The sequence below is a fragment of the Histomonas meleagridis genome, assembly GCF_020186115.1.
Source record: "Histomonas meleagridis strain 2922-C6/04-10x chromosome Unknown contig_20, whole genome shotgun sequence".
In the NCBI taxonomy this organism is placed as follows: Eukaryota; Parabasalia; order Tritrichomonadida; family Dientamoebidae; genus Histomonas; species Histomonas meleagridis.
The window spans coordinates 1,160,040-1,176,853 of NW_027150805.1; the positions used below are offsets into that span (position 1 = coordinate 1,160,040).

The 16,814-nt window shown below is 30.8% G+C and overlaps 5 protein-coding genes across 5 annotated transcripts; 3 read left to right on the forward strand and 2 right to left on the reverse strand.

Annotated features, from left to right (window-relative positions):
- Nucleotides 1–155: 155 nt before the first annotated feature.
- On the forward strand, nt 156–998 carry GO595_002941 (putative 60S ribosomal protein L5; the record flags this gene model as incomplete). The annotated part of the gene is made up of 1 exon (XM_067915906.1): nt 156–998. The coding sequence occupies one exon, from the start codon at nt 156–158 to the stop codon at nt 996–998; it is 843 nt and encodes a 280-aa protein (XP_067776742.1).
- A 64-nt stretch (nt 999–1,062) lies between these two features.
- GO595_002942 (mini-chromosome maintenance complex-binding protein) lies at nt 1,063–2,595 on the forward strand (the record flags this gene model as incomplete). The annotated part of the gene is made up of 1 exon (XM_067915907.1): nt 1,063–2,595. One exon carries the CDS (start codon nt 1,063–1,065, stop codon nt 2,593–2,595), a length of 1,533 nt encoding a protein of 510 aa, XP_067776743.1.
- Nucleotides 2,596–3,054: 459 nt separating this feature from the next.
- Nucleotides 3,055–4,851, reverse strand: GO595_002943 (STE family protein kinase; the record flags this gene model as incomplete). The annotated part of the gene is made up of 1 exon (XM_067915908.1): nt 3,055–4,851. The coding sequence occupies one exon, from the start codon at nt 4,849–4,851 to the stop codon at nt 3,055–3,057; it is 1,797 nt and encodes a 598-aa protein (XP_067776744.1).
- A 7,944-nt stretch (nt 4,852–12,795) lies between these two features.
- On the reverse strand, nt 12,796–13,614 carry GO595_002944 (uncharacterized protein; the record flags this gene model as incomplete). The annotated part of the gene is made up of 1 exon (XM_067915909.1): nt 12,796–13,614. One exon carries the CDS (start codon nt 13,612–13,614, stop codon nt 12,796–12,798), a length of 819 nt encoding a protein of 272 aa, XP_067776745.1.
- A 617-nt stretch (nt 13,615–14,231) lies between these two features.
- GO595_002945 (uncharacterized protein) lies at nt 14,232–16,103 on the forward strand (the record flags this gene model as incomplete). The annotated part of the gene is made up of 1 exon (XM_067915910.1): nt 14,232–16,103. The coding sequence occupies one exon, from the start codon at nt 14,232–14,234 to the stop codon at nt 16,101–16,103; it is 1,872 nt and encodes a 623-aa protein (XP_067776746.1).
- Between the last annotated feature and the right edge of the window lie 711 nt (nt 16,104–16,814).

The following is a 16,814-nucleotide window of genomic DNA, read 5'->3' on the forward strand; positions in this document are numbered from 1 at the left end:
ATTCAAGCATTTTGGAATTCATTTTTATTTTTGAGGAATAAATCTGATTTTTAAATTATTATGTGACTTAATAAATTGAATCATTTTATTTGGCATTATTGATATTTATCAAAATAATTCAGAGGAATTTACGGCTTGGTCGACCTTTTCGACCAATGTCTGCTAAGATCATCAAGAACTCATCTTACTTTTCACGTTACCAAACCCCATTCCGCAGGAGGCGTGAATGCAAGACTGATTACGTTCAACGTTCATCTTTGATCCAACAAGACAAGACAAAGTATGGCGCAAAGAAATATCGTCTTGTTGCTCGTATCACAAACACAAAGGTCATCGCTCAAATTGTTTATGCAGAACTCGATCATGATGTAACAATGGCCCAAGCCCAATCAACTGAACTTGTTAAGTATGGAATCAAGCTTGGTCTTGCTAACTATCCAGCAGCCTATTGCACAGGCTTACTTGTTGCTCGTAGACTTCTTAAGAAGCTTGGCCTTGATGAAATCTTCAAGACAGCTGTTAATCCAGAAGAAGAAGATGAAGATGCTCGCCGCCCATTCAAAGTTCTCCTTGATGTTGGTCTTCGTCGTACAACCACAGGTGCACGTGTTTTCGGTGTTATGAAAGGTGCTGTTGATGGTGGATTATTTGTTCCACATAGCGACACACGTATTGCTGGTGGTGAAAAGGAAAAGAAGCAAAGGTACTTCATCCTCGGTGGTCACATCGCTGATTACATGAAGAAGCTTAAATCCGAAAACGAAGATGCCTACAAGAGACAATTCTCTCGCTACATCAAAGAAGGCATTGCACCAGAAAACCTTGAAAAGATCTACACAGAAGCTCACAAAGCTATCCGCGCTAACCCAGATCCAGCTCCAAAGGCAACAACACATTACCAACTCAAGAAACCACACGCAAAGAGACTCTCACCAGAAGAACGTAAGAGACTCCTTAATGAGCGCCTTGCTGCTGCTGGTCTTCCACCACGTAACTAAATAAAGTTACATTTTGACTACTTTTTCAAATGTTTACATTTTGTTACCGTTTATTATTAAATTTATGGATTTAAACTCTTTTATAACGAATCCAATTGATTTCATATCGAATCTTGCAAATGTATCTGATATAAAACCTGATTTTGGTTTAAATAATGCAATTAACGAAGCAGTAGCAAATGATCCAAGTTTATTAGAAAAAATACCATTAGTTTCAACATTAGGACATCTACAACTATATCCACCAAACACATTAATAAGACTTAGATGTTCGTTTTTAATGTATCATGACGAAGAGTATTTACCTCTTAGAGTATTCTTTAATAACAAATATTATACTCCTTGGACATTTTCAGGCGAATTTCCGGCTGGAACAGATCTTGGAGATGAACGTAATATGATCCAACGATTAAAAATTTTAGTTTCTTCAATTCCATGTCTTACACATTGGCTTCGAGATATTGAATCACCTGATCCAATATCACCTTCTTCACATTGCACAATTGATTCGAATCAAGTTGTTTCAACAGATGATCTTTTTGAAGAATCTTTTCAAGCAATTGTTAGTTTTGCATTTGAAATTCCCGAAAAGCCATCTATACCATTTGATCTTATAGCCGTAATGCATGATGTCTTTCCCCTTGCCGCTGAAATGCGTGCTACAAGTGCTGATGCCTTTATTAGTAGCATTCCATCGTTTGTTGCATTTGCGGCATTCCCAGTCAAATCACTTTTTTCACCACCTTTACCATCACCAGGTCCAACGCTTCTTGATATTCGATCACGTATCATTTCAATTTTCAATAATATATTTGAACCTTTTGTTTCAGAATTACTCTTACTTTATCTCATTGGTCGAGTCTCCTCACGTGATCCTCAATCACAACAACCAATTGGCCTATTCTCATTAAATCTGTTTGGAGTAAGCCCTGCGGCGGCGGCAGCAATTACGCAACTACTTTCATTTGTTTGCACATCAATCAACATCATTCACATTAACCGTCAATCACTTAACCAGAAACCGTTAAGTCCCGGTGCGAATGGAAGTGAATACAACACAACACAACTTTCAGCTGTAACCGAAACAAGATTAATCATTGACGAAACACAAATGAGTGATGGGAACTTGAATCAAAATGGTTTAAGTAATATTCAAATACTTCAAGATCTGATTAATTTTCAACATATCCCAATGTTATTCGAAGTATATACACAAACAATAGAAGTCTCATTTCCAACATTGGTACTTTCAACACATAAATCTTTGCTAAAGACAAACATTTCAATACCTATTGGAGAAATTAAAACATTTTCATTCGAACTTAATAAAGTAGAAATGGATATAATTCGGTCGTACATAGAAAATGTTCGATTTAATGAGTTCGGAATTAAATCGGAAGAAGCTGAAAATTTTGTGAAATCGCAAATGCAATTGTTGTTGAGTTCAAATGCTAAAGTCACTCAAGACGAACTCAATTTGTTGATGAATATCAATAGGTTAAACAGTATGTCAATTGGTGTGAACGATTTTAATCCGCAAGTTTGGGAAAGAACAGCGCAATTGTTTATGAAAATAATGGAATTCAAAGCGAATTGAAAATATAACAAAGAAATTTGTTTTAATATATAATAAAGTAAATATTTTTTTTCTTGTTTTTTAAATACTGAAATCGGTACTAAATGTGATTTCTTGTCTGTAATCATATCAATATGCAATTTAATGGTATTTCCTATGTATGCTGGATTGATATTAATTCATTATTCAAAATTAAAAATATATGTACCACATTTTACTCGATCTAATGTTTTTAAAAACCAAATAAACTAATTTCCCAACCCCCGACATTTTTATATTCAACTCTAACCTTTTAATAATTTTGGAACAACATCTCAATTTCTTTTAGTTTGGGCAGCAAAACAAAGCAAAGAATGCGCATTCTTGTCAATAATAAAATCATTAAAAATTTCAAGTTTTTGTGATGTTTTCCTAATAATTATTTTAAAAATAAAATTCAAATAGTTTTTACAAATAAAAATAGTTGTCTGTGTTATTCTATCATTTCTTTTTTTCCTTTTGCATAACATATGTCAGAAGTAAATGCGCTATAACACTATATAACGCAATCACAGCCACTCCTTTTTCCTTAAACACCAAAAAAACAAACAGTATCAGTATAACAGACATTAGCGGGACCGAAACTTTTGACTTTTGCGGCGCATTTATATTCACATTTGTTGCTTCTTTATGTTTATATAACTCTGTAGTCTCTGCAGTATTATTCGTACCGAACCGAAGTGGAACAAATGGAATTTTTGAACTCATTACACGTGATACTTTGGAAACAATCTCATCAGGAACTTTTGGAATGTTGTCTAACTGGATTGTATCAAGCGCAGGTGGCATCACTGAAGGAGACAATGATGTGTCAAAGTTAGAAATGGATTCAAATTGGCCAAATGAATCATTTGTTGAATCAGCTGATTGATAAAATTGGAAACTATCAGAGTTGGAACTATTGCTTGGAGCGTACATAGGTGTGTCGGAAGCTGAGCTAATAAATCCGTATGACCCTGTACTATTTTCACTGCTTTTGGAGATCTGTGAAAAAGGCGAGTTAATTGGACCAAGAGAATCATACGTGTTTCTGTTGAATGTCTTACTCATATGTAAAATGGCGCTTTCAAAGGTATCACTGTTGAAATGATCTTCATATGTAAATGATTTGGCAGTTGAAAGATTAGTCCGATTAGAAGCATCAGAGTTATCATCTGAGCTTAGGCTAATAAATGTATCACTAAGAAATGTGTTTTCATTAATAATTTCTTCGTTTTCATTTGAAACGTTTACCGAGAAAGTGTCATCGAAAGCAATTTCTTCGTTAATTTCTTTTTGTGGAATTTGCAATGAAAGAATATCAGAAAGAGTATTAATACGATTGAGACGCTTAGCCCGTTTGATAAATGGATGGTTGAGTAGTGCTGAGATGTTCCATCTGTCATTTGGATTTGATTGAACACAATGAGAAACGAAATCACAGAATTCTGGGGAGTGTAAATTAGGAAAACGATACCCTGGGAAGCCATTGAGAGTTATTTCTATCATCGCCTTTTCTGGTGAAAATTCGACATATGGAGGTGAACCTTCAGCAAGCTCTACAGCTGTGATACCAACACTCCAAATATCAGAAGAATAACTATATGATGTGTCACTAATGACTTCTGGTGCAAGCCAATATGGTGTTCCAACAATTGTTTTTGTATCACATGCTCCAGTTGTTTCAAACCTACTAGAAAGACCAAAGTCTGCGATACATATTTTCCCGGAGGATGCTAACAGTAAGTTTGCAGATTTGATATCTCGATGGACAATCTGGCATTTTTTATGGATAATTTGGAGACCTTTGAGCAAATCATGCATTACAATAGAAATTTGGTCTTCGTTTAATACTTGCTTTTTTGCGTCAAGAATATCTCGAAATGAACCCTTATCACAATATTCCATCAAAATCATAAGAGACCCTTCGTATAAAACGCACCCATAGTAATGCATTATGTAAGGAGAATTTATTTTCTTGATGAGTTTGATTATATTTTGGATTTCAGTTTTGAATTTTTCATTAACAAGAGCTGGATTAATAAGTTTCCCAGCAAGAATCTTACCAGAAGGGGTATGAATGATTTTGGAAACTATACCGAAGCCACCTTTTCCAACCAATTTAACTTTGGAAAAAATTGTTTGAGGATCCACAGTTTCATCAAATGACCAATTCAGTTCTTTGCTGGTATGAGTATGCTGTTTGATTTCGGTTGATTCTGAAGTTTTTGGCGTATGTGTGGATCTTTTTTTTCTCATTTTTGACTAAATATGTGGCTTTTGGGCCTATCGATTGTTCTCCCAATTTTTTTTTGTGGATTTTACATTCACTTAAATTTTGAATTTTGTTCATTCAAAAATTTACGATAAGAATAAAAAAACTTAACGTGCTTGAAAATTGTGGGTAATTTATCAAAAAATAGTGGAAAAGTGCTAATTTTTTTTATATGGCATTGATATTCAGGAAATAATTTCACCAAAAAGTCCAATGTATTTTATATTGAAAAGTCAAATTAACTCATGTTCAATTGATAGAAATTTTAAATATTTATTTTCATGAGACTGAATCTAACATTTGTAATTTCTAAAATTTTTTATAGAAAAGATTAATTCAACAAGTTTTTTGATAATGCATAAAAAGAAAAAAATATTTTATTGCAAATTCTAAACAGATATATGCGATGTAAAGTGTACTGTAAATATAATATTTTATATCATTTAAAATGTTCTCCTATAAAACAGATAACGATATTTGAATTCGAAGAAAAATTATAATAAAATGAATAAAAAAAAATTATTTATTAACAAAATATCCGCATAAGATCAAACGCATGAAAGAACTTGAACCGATTTTGGCAGTTGAAATGAACGATCGCCATTTGTCTGGTACCACACTCTCACCTTGTTGCACTTGCACGCCTCTGGAAGTAGCAGGTGGCAAGTGCCTTGAAGGTGCGGGAGTCGCATTGGCCAAATTTTACTTTGTTTACCTGATGACATCAATTCGATGATCACCGAGTATCCTTTTTCGAGGGAGAACAAGATCAGTCCACACACCTCTGTTGTATTGTGCAACAAAATTTCATGGCATATTAATGATGTATATTCTTTTGAAGTTGAAAAGATTTCTTTCAATTGAAGGTTATTATTGGTCTCAATTGGTGGGATTTTAGATGGTGGGTAAGATGTTTTCCCAGAGAAGTTAATCTCCTTGATTTGAATTGATTCAGCGCATATCGTAAAATCAAGTTTTGATCCGCTTAGATTAACCGTTTGTATCGTCTTAGGCGGTTTGAACGAATAAAAACGCCCGTTAAGTTCTATCGTCAACGGCTTTTCGCAAGAAATTTCTATTGAAAAAACGTTTGTGAACTGTTTGAATATAATTGAAACAGGAACAAATGTTTCGGAAGGGCACCAAACATCGTCTGATGGATTGAACATAGCTTCTGCTCTGACACTATTTTTACCAATTGGTAATTCATATAAAAACCGATAAAGGATTTTATTTGGTGCGAAAATATTTCCGAAATCTTCGATTTGTCCAACTCCTAAAAATGGATAATAATATTTTATCATTGCATTTTTTAATTCTCTGAAGTCACTTCTTTTTGTCATTAATTCATTTCTAATTCTGAAACAACTTTTACACAACAAATTATTAATTTGAGGGACAACGTACAAACCGTTTCTATCGGCGCATTTTTGACAGAACGGTTTCATACAAAGTCCGCATTTCAAAACCGCCTTATTTTTCCCACAAAAAGTGCACGTGTGGTTTTGATCATTAATTTGATTTTTTGTTAAGTTTATAACTGAGTTAACGGACACCAACGAAGGGTTTATACCGTTTCGAATCATTTCTATCTTAAAATCGGTATAAGTTTGGAACGATGAAAGTCTTCTTAATTCCCATTTACACACGTTACTTAAGTCGTTAACGTTTTCGTTATATTTTGGGTTCTTTACATTTGCTTTTATATTGTTTGAAACATTTAAAGTTATTAATTTATTTGACGGTATTCCATACACGAAAATGTTCGAAATAAAGAACTGCGACTTAATTGCTGTGAAAGTAAAAGATAAATATCGAACGTTTTCATATATATTTGGCTCGATTTCATGTGAATATAATAAATCTTCATTAATGGGAAATCGAAGTAAAGAGTTTTGATAAGTTCGAACAATTGCAATGTCTTCGATTATCGGAAACATTCGATTTAGATACATTCCGCCATATATCGATAGTGTTGACGGCTGTGAGTTATTACTATTAATAGGAAACGAACGTATTACAATTTCGGTGATTTTCGATGGCCTTGAAAGCGATATTATAATTGGCTGATCGTTGATGTTTAACGAAGATATTGTTTGCGTTGTTGAGAAGATGTACGGGTTTAAAGTGTTCGGCGATATAATTGTAATGTGCGGCAAATATGATAATAACATTATACCTTTGGATGAATTATACGTTTTGTCAATAAGTAATTGACGAACCCCTAAAAAATATGAAAGTGATTTACTAAAGCGTTTTTCTTTTTCTTTGTTATCTTTGGAGGGTTTGTAATTAAGAGCTGTATTGCGCATCTTTAAGACACCATTAACACTCGATATGAAGTTAATGATTTGTTCACTTTGATTACTTTTGGTTAGACAATATATTTTGGAAATTATGTTCCCTGAATAATAAAATGATTTGGAGAGAAATTCAACAATCGCTTGCGGTATGATTAGAATGTCTTCTGCTTTAAGAATTTTTCGATCCGCTTCTAAAAGTTGAAACATTTGTAATATTTTTTGTACAACTTTAAGCGAATAGAAAAAAGTTCCAACATTACTATTGTCACAACCTGTGGAACATGTAAATAAACACATCCCTGTTTGCATTGACTTTCGGAGTTGGATTTTGTCATTTCGGTAAAAGATTAAATTTAATCCATAATTATTAATAAATGGTTCCGATTCTTGAAATAGTGTGGAAATTGCATCGGTTGCACTGGACTTCATTAAGTAGACCCAATCAATTTGAACAAGCTTAACACGATCATCAAAAAATGGTGATATGTTTTCAAGAGATTCTTTGAGTGTATCGTAGACGGTTTTTTCAGAGGCTTTGTTCGAAAAGTCGAAAAAATTTATCGATTCCAAGCGATGCTGACTGAAAAGCCTGCCACAGAATACAGGAATCGATTTTTTAACTGTGGCAAGTTGGAGATTATTACAATTTGTGGGAGTGGTTCCACGAATCATTGTGTGTGATGCAATTTCATATCCTTTGTCGGTTTCAATTTGGCCAATAATTTCGATTTCTGTCTCGTTACCAATGTCACCATTGGAACTTATACCTGACGTTCGTGATCGAATTCCAGTTCCAGTACATCTTCGACGAACAACTGTAAATAGTGAAAATGTTTGAAATTGATACGAGCTAACTGCTCCTTGGAGAAGACTCACACAAAAATTTGGTACAATAAAATTGTTATATGGCATTGAAAGGTATCTATTCCAAATCATGTTTGAATTCAATGGTAATCCAATAGATGAAGAAATATCAAACGTAGGACAAAAGAAATGCCGGCGCATAATTTTGAAGTTTGAAAATATATCTATGACTACATCTGTTGAATGATAGTAATTATATTCTTCAAGAGTAAAACTTAATCGTGTTCCATCTGTAACCGTATAAATATTGTGTTTTCCTAATATTGTTCCAGCAATAACACAATTCGTAATTAATAGGATAATGCACCTATTTCCAATAATACAAGAACCTATGAGATATTTTGCTTTAGATGTTTGAACGATCTCATTCGATGACTGAATAAATTTAATAGCATCCTCTTCTGATTCAAAAACATCAAATCCATTAATTCCATTAAAAATTGGAAATCCATGAACTTTGTCAAACCAAACAACGTACGTCTTATCAAGGCCATTGGGTCTATTAAAAACGAGGCACGCGCCGCATGGATCAGTGTACAGATAAGTAATTCCGCACTCTTGATCCATCAAAAACGTTTAATTGCCCTCGTTGTAAAACGATCAAAAGCAACTGATTTTGGGTACTTGAAAAAGTGGGCTGCAAAAATCCTCCCAAAAATACCTTATCCTTAATACAATCAAGCCAAATTTTTTCTATGTTATAGAGGCACCTTAATAATTATCATTTTGTGTTTTATTTATAATTGATAATTTATTGATTTTTTCGAAAAAATATTGAAATATTTTTATTATTGAATATTTTGGTTTATCTACTATCAAATAACACTAAAGTTAAAACGGAATTGTTTCCATATAAAATTTTACATCATGATTTACTTTTTTTCATACTGAACTATTTGTTACAAAAAAATCCAGAATGGAATTTTAAAATTTGAAGTACCATTAAATATAATATAATTAATATTTTGTATTTATATAGGTTTTATCAAAATTCTTTCATACATATTAGAGAAATTTTCCATTTAACCAACAACAAATTTCAATGTGGTAATGTGACATGTGAACTGAAAAAATTTAAAAACAAGAAAAAAGTTTAAATGAAATTAATATATACTTTTCACAATAAAAATCAGAAGTATCATTGAATAAAGTCATTCATTAAAATAATGCATTTCAATAAAGAAATGTAATGATAAAAACATAAAAAAAAATTGAATCTAATGTTATTGCATCAGCAACTTCAATTTAGAAGCATATGTTGAATAATTTACACTTTAAACAATTATGTTATATCAATATAAATGGACAAAAGGTTGGAGCAACATGTTTCTTTGTGGTGATGAGGGGATTGAGTCGACTTTTTATGTAACAACTTTTTGTAAAAAATATTCGGAATCATAAAACAAAAATATCCAAAAAATAGATGAATGAATTCACTTAAAGATATTTGATATATGGTTTATTCTCTACATTTATTAACATTTTCGAGTTATATAAAAATCCCATTGTGGAATTTTTCGCTTACACGAATCTTTTAAGGTTCAAACTTTGAGTACATTGTGTTTTCATTAACTTAACTTGATTTGATTAAAAACGAAGAATATCAACATAATAAAAAATAAAAATTCATTAAATATAACATGTAAAAGCCTCAAAAATAAAAATGAAAACATGAATTTATTAAATAATCTTAAGCAAATAATATTTAATCTCACTATTGATAATTTTGATTCATGTGTTCACCAAACAATACAAGTATACGATCCTAATTTTCCATATTCATTTAATTTTATTATATGTAATTTAATTTACAATGCATTTTTTACACAAAATAATTTATTTGATATTTACTTAAAATATTTAGAGGCAATTCAAACAAAAGAAGAAGAAATAAATAAAACACATCCCGAAATTGTCGATATTTTTATTAGCTACATTTCTGAAATTCAAACACATGAAGCATATTATCTAATTGCGAAAATGATTGAAAAAAATTTAATAGATATAAACATTACTAACCCTCCTAGATTTAAGCATTTTGCTTATTATAAAAATAATGTTAAAACTGATATAAGATATAAAATTAATGGGCTCAGTAAAAATTATCAAAGCGAAGAAACTTTTATGAAAAATTATGAAAAACATGTAAAAAATGTTTGGGAACTTCATAAAAAATATATTAAAGAAGGACATAATCCAAATGAAATATCAAAAATAATTAGAAACGATGAAATAGAAAAACTTCAAGAAATATCATCACAAAATGATTTTGATTTTAATCAGACTATCAAACCATCACTTTATGAAAGATGTGATTTTATTAATCAGAAAAATGTTACATTAATTGATTATGCAGCATTTTTTGGATCTGTTAAATGTTTTAAATATTTACTTATGAATGGAGCAAATATAAATAATACAGGAAAACACGCAGTTGCAGGTGGAAATGAAGAAATTATTCATTTATGAGAACAAAATCATTCATCATTTGAAGGTGCATATGAAGCAGCAATTAAATTTCATCAAAATGATGTCTTTAAATATCTTTATGAAATTAACATATAATAAAAATAATTCTGAGAATTCTGATGAAACTCCTATTATTACCAAAAAATTTCTTGATGATTTAATAATAAGATGTATACATAGTGATAATTTTGAACTTTTGTTGTATTTAGAAGAAAAAAGAAAAGATATTGATAATGATGTTATTAATAATTCTGCAAAAACAGGAAATTTATTCCTAGTTAAGGATTTTCTTGCAAGCAACAAAATTCCAAAAAATTTATTAATTTTTTGTTCAAAATCAGGAAATCTTGAACTTGTTAAATATGTGCTTGAACAAGGAGGAATTGATATCAATTTCAAAAATGTTTTGAATTTTTATTCGATATTATTGGATAATATTTGGAGTTTCATAATATTATATAAAACAGCTCTTATGACAGCATCTAAAAATGGTAAAATAGAAATAGTTAAATTGCTTCTTGAGCAAAAAGGAATTGATATCAATGCTAAAAATATTTATTTGTTTTATTTAATATTTATTTTAATAATTTTATGCTTAAAGATAATATTTAAAAATTAATCCATATAAATTATACAGCTCTTATGATAGCATCCAAAAATGGTGAAACAGAAATAGTTAAATTGCTTCTTGAACAAAAAGGAATTGATATCAATACTAAAAATATTTTTTTAAATTATAATATTTTTGTTTCAATTAATTGATGTTTTAAAGAATATCATCATGATTATTACAAATATATGAGTCAGCAATTACATTTGCAGTAGAGCATGGTCATAAGGAAATAGTGAAATTACTTCTTGAACAAAAGAAACTTCATCTATATAACAAAAATATTCAATAAATTCATTTAAAAGAATTTGTTCCTTCATTTTGGAGCTTAAAAAAATTATTTGTAATTTAATCAAAACATTTGCAAAAGAACTTATAATTGCATGTGAAAAAGGTTATAGAGAAATAGCTACGTTACTCCTTGAACAGAAAAAAATTAAGTATGATCTAAATTATTTAAATTGTTTGAAAAAGCATTATTAATCGCATCTAAAAAAGGTTATACAGAAGTAGTGGAATTACTTCTTAAGCGTAAAGACATTAATCCCAATGTGAATGATATTCGATAATTCAATTTTTTATTTGCTTTTTTATTTTTTATGTTTCAAGATAACATTTGAAAATTATTCAAAATATTTAAATCAGCACTTTACAATGCAACATTTGAATATCATACAGATATTGTTGAATTACTTCTTGCAAAAAAGGGAATTAATGTAAATATTACAGATATTTAATTGAGTTTTTATGTGTATAATTCAATAATTTCGTCTTTCAAATTAATAATTGGGAATTGAACAAAATATTTTATACACCACTTATGGTTGCATCTAATCAAGGTTCAATTGATATAGTAAAATTACTTCTTAACACAAAGGGAATTGATATCAATACTAAAGATATTAATTTCATTTAACTAAAGTTTATATTATCTGTTTTATATTTATAAAATTTTTTTGAAGTTTATTAAAATTATTTGACACTGCAATTAAAAAAGCAGCAAGAAGTGGTTATGATGAAATAGTCAAACTACTCCTTGAGAAAGGTGCAAGCTTTGATGTTCCAAGTAAGTAAATAAAAAATTACATATATGCATATTTTATCATAACATTTTATTGATATTTTTTTTTATTTCATAGGCAGTTGTTATTGCAACTCCATTATTACGCAAAAATCTATTTCGTTACATAAGATTAAAACCAAAATGATTTTTTCATACGATTTAATCAAAATAAGTTCAGATAAAAAGTCATATTAAACAAATAAAAACTAAAAAATTCATATGTTAATTATCTACCAATATTAATAGTTGTTTATTATGTGCAATTATCAAATACTAATTTCCCTATGTATTCAACTCCTTTAATATCAATTTCAGTCATAGAACATCCATAAAATGCATAATTTCCAATCTTTACATCCATCATATTGCTACTGATAAAAAATAATATTATGAAATCCGATGTCCAAAATTTCTTTTGAAGATTTGATGATTAAAAAATGTTTTGTATTTTTGGTGAAAATTTAAGATAAGCTGATTCATATCATTCCATGGTATTTATTTTTTAACAAAAATTCCAATACTTAATTTTGTAAAATGAAATTTTTCTATAAAATGGAAAATAGATTTTTTAATTAATGATTCATAAAACCAAAATTAACAATCTATGCAAAAAACAGTTTCACTTGAGCATATCCTTTATGTTATTTCCCATGCGTTTGACTCTAGCTAAAACGCCTGGTTTTGAGTTGACGTAGTCGATTGCGTCGATGAGTTGACCCTTAGTTTCGGAGAAGAACCCTTTGTTCTTACTAACAAACTCACTAATGCGGCTCAGCATCAAGTTTAGGTCCGAAACAGGCGTTTCCTTGAGGACTTCACTGACTTTTGGTGCAAATTGTTTGAGACTATCTGGCTTGTCTACATTGTTGACGAGAGCTAAAAGGAGGCCAAGGGCATGTGGTTGGAACTCTTTCTTCTCGAATCCTCTTGTCATGATAAATAAAATATCATCTGCATAATTCTCAAAACGGATGATTCGGAGGCTAATGCTACCGGCAAGAACAACGAGAGCGCCAAAGTTCACAGCAGCACGACCTGCGCTGATCAATTTTGGTACATAATCATTCCATTCACCACGAAATAGGTATTTGGAAGCTACACCTGGTATAACTGAAGCAAGGACAGATAAATCATTCTCGTTGATATCACGCCTTTGAAGTGTTTCAAATAATGTGTCTTGAACCATTTTCTTAAAAGCACTATCACCTATTTTAGATATATCAAAAACAACTTTCTCTGAAAGTGCCTTAAGCTGAAGGAATGATGAAGCAGTAGTTTCATGGAATGGGTTTGTTTTGAAGTTTTGCATGATAAGAGTGATATATAATTGAGGAGTGCGAATCCTAACATCGTCGAGTTGCTTTTCTGCTTTTGAAGCAATAGCTTGATTATCATCGATTGATTGTTTTATAAGTTCTTGATACTGTTGAAGATTCATTTTAGCACTTTTGGACAATTTCCAAAGGGCAAAAAAATAAAATTATTTTGGATCCAACTATTTGCTGTTTAAAAAAATGTGGTATTTTATTAGAATTTTCTTGATGCTAAACCAATTCTATGAAACACAGGTATTTCATGACACTATTGAGATTAAATTAATAATGCAATCATTTGAAGGTTACACCATTTTAAAGCACTTCATGATGAAATTCAGCCATTTATTATGCTGTGTCCATTTAGTTGTAAGGAAAGAATTTCTTTAAGAAAGGAAATCATTCAACAATAAGCAGAAAATTAATTAAAATGCGTCACCACTCCTTGGGTGTGCAAGAAGGAGGGTAACAACCATCATCAAGCGGTGCTTGAATGATGAAATAATAAATTCGTTTGAACAGGGCGCCCGGCACGTACCGAGCGAACCGCTGTCAAGCGATTCAGAACAGATACTACACTTATTCATAGCGAATCGCCATGAGTGCAAACATAATAAAGTTATTTTATTATATCCTTATAACTGCTAATTTTAGCTGCAACAAAATTTATCGCATAACCGATATTATATGGCACTTTTGATTACATTCAACAAAATAAAAACGTTTACTTTTGACGCCAAAAATGAAATCGCAAGTTCAAAACTTTGTTATTGTTAAAAACAAAGATAAACCTCATGCTCCAAGTAAAAAAGCACTAATACCGAAAACTATGGCATCTTTAAAGAACACGATTTCACGACTTCTTATCTTTTCAGAATCACATCCTCTACGTGTAATTTATAATGAAAATGGTAAACCAATCACGTCAATTAATGAGGTAATCCCAGGAAGCACTATTTATGCATCTTCTCAAGATCCTAAAGATGATTTTGTTTCAATTTCACAAAAAGATCTATCATCAAATAACCAAGATGCTGATGACGACGATGATTTACAACAACTACTTCAACATGAAGAAGAAAGTGAAAGTGACCATCAAATAGTTGAACCTATTCCAGAAGAGGAAAAGCCTACTCAACCATCACAAAAAACTAGCCGAAATGAATCAATACAGTCATTCATTTCAGAAGGTAATGAGCTTCAAATCATCAAAAATCCAATAGCAGATCAAGAAGATGAACATCAAAATCATGAATCTAGTTCATCTCACAATGAAGTAGAAGATCAAAAAAATGAAGCTGAAGAAAATTATAAAATGGAACAACACAAAATCCATCTTGAAAATATTCAAAACCTCGTTAAGAACTTACCAGAACCAATGAGGACCTCTGAGTCCATCCAGAAAGCCATCAGCGAGAACTTTTCACCTCTTGTTACTGAATTTGAATATTCATATCAATCTCTCCAAACCCAGCAAGAAGCCAAACTTCTTTCCAGCAAGCATATTCTAAACACAAAAATTCCACCGCACTCCAATGAGCTTGATCAAAAAGCGATTGACATCATTAAATCTTCCACCTTTACTACCTCAACTGGTTGCTATTCCTCTCCACGTCTTGCAATTGTAGGTCCACCAGAAAGTGGGAAATCAGTTTTCCATCAACTTTTGTCCAACAAAATGATATCATATTTAATTTCCACCGGTCAATATAAGACCACTTTTATCATGCGCTTTGACATAGCTGAGCTAAGCGATGTCATTCAGCATCCCATTTTATTGTATAAGCGATTTGTTCGAATGATCTTCGAACGCATCACATCGCAACGAATCATCTTCAAACCATTCTGCGAGACCCTTATACAGTATTTCCAACAACTTCCGACTGTCCAACATTTCCCAATTCTACAAAAGAACTTCAGTTTATCGGAAGATTTCCGAAAAACATCACAACAACTCAAAACGGTTTCTGAGAATTTGTACAATTGTATCAAACAACATTTTCCATTATCCATATGGCTTACGAATGTCTTAATGTTACCTAAGTTAATATCTAATTCTTTTGGGTTTGAACGTGTTTTGTTTTTGATTGATCATTTCGATTTAAGTGATGTTGATATCCCACCACAAGAACCATTTGTAGGTAATTCATCAGCATATGTAACGTTATCTGATCATATGAAGTTTATGTTGAATTCTGAGAGTTTTATCATCGCGTGTAAAAATGAGGATAAGTTATTCGATGTGATTGAGGCTTCGACTTTCGATGATATCGATTTGTTCGAAGGTACTGAGTTTGTATCTGTTGTCGATACTGAGCTAAATGGACATAGTGATGAGTTCGAATTCGATATATTCGTTGATGAGAATGATGAGCCATTGAGATTAAAGCTGAGCGATTACGGCGGATGTCCCGCGTATTTGAGGAAATGGGACGAAATAATAAAAATCGCAAACGAAATTGTCAGTAATAGTAAAAATAAAGAGGAAAAATTGAAATTGTTGACATGTATAAGAGAAATGGCTCCAATGCTAATTGTAAGAGTGGACCCACGAAATTTAACATTGGAAAAAATTGGAAATATGATAAACGATGTAAAAATTATACAAAATTAATAAAAATACCTTTTTGTTATCGATATTATGCATATTTTTGTAAATCTAATACATTAAAAATTGTTTAAATTTGAAAAATTCTTCTAAATTAATATCGGTCATTTGTATTATTTGAAATTTTTATGTCATGTATTTTATATTCAAAAGTGAACATCGTTTTTCTATCGTTTTCATAATTTTGGATGGGAAACAGGAATAGCAAACCAACTCCAACACCAACACGCACAGAGGTGTTAGTAAAATATGCTCATCCAGTACAAAATGAGTGGACGAATTTAATACTATCACTTGAAAAAATTATAATGAATTTAAATGAAGAAAATGTCATTGAATCTGTTAAATCCGCGATGAAAATTTATGATAGTAGTTATTCAAATTTTTTTAATGCAGCTCTTAGTCGTATAGTATATTCGGCATTTTTATCACAAATGAAAGATTTTAATATTTATATTCATTTTATAGAAGAAATTGAAAATGCGGAGCAAAAAAGCGCTAATCATGAATTGATTAAAGTATTTTCACATTTTATTCTTGGAATAGATACACAAGAAACTTATTTTCTTCTTGAGAAATTAATAGATTTAAATTATATCTTATCAGATTTAATCCAAAAGAAGAGAACATATTATTTTGCACATCGTATTTTAGATAGTAAATTTTTTGATAGTTTAAGAAATGACTGGTATATTATATCACATAAATATTTCAATG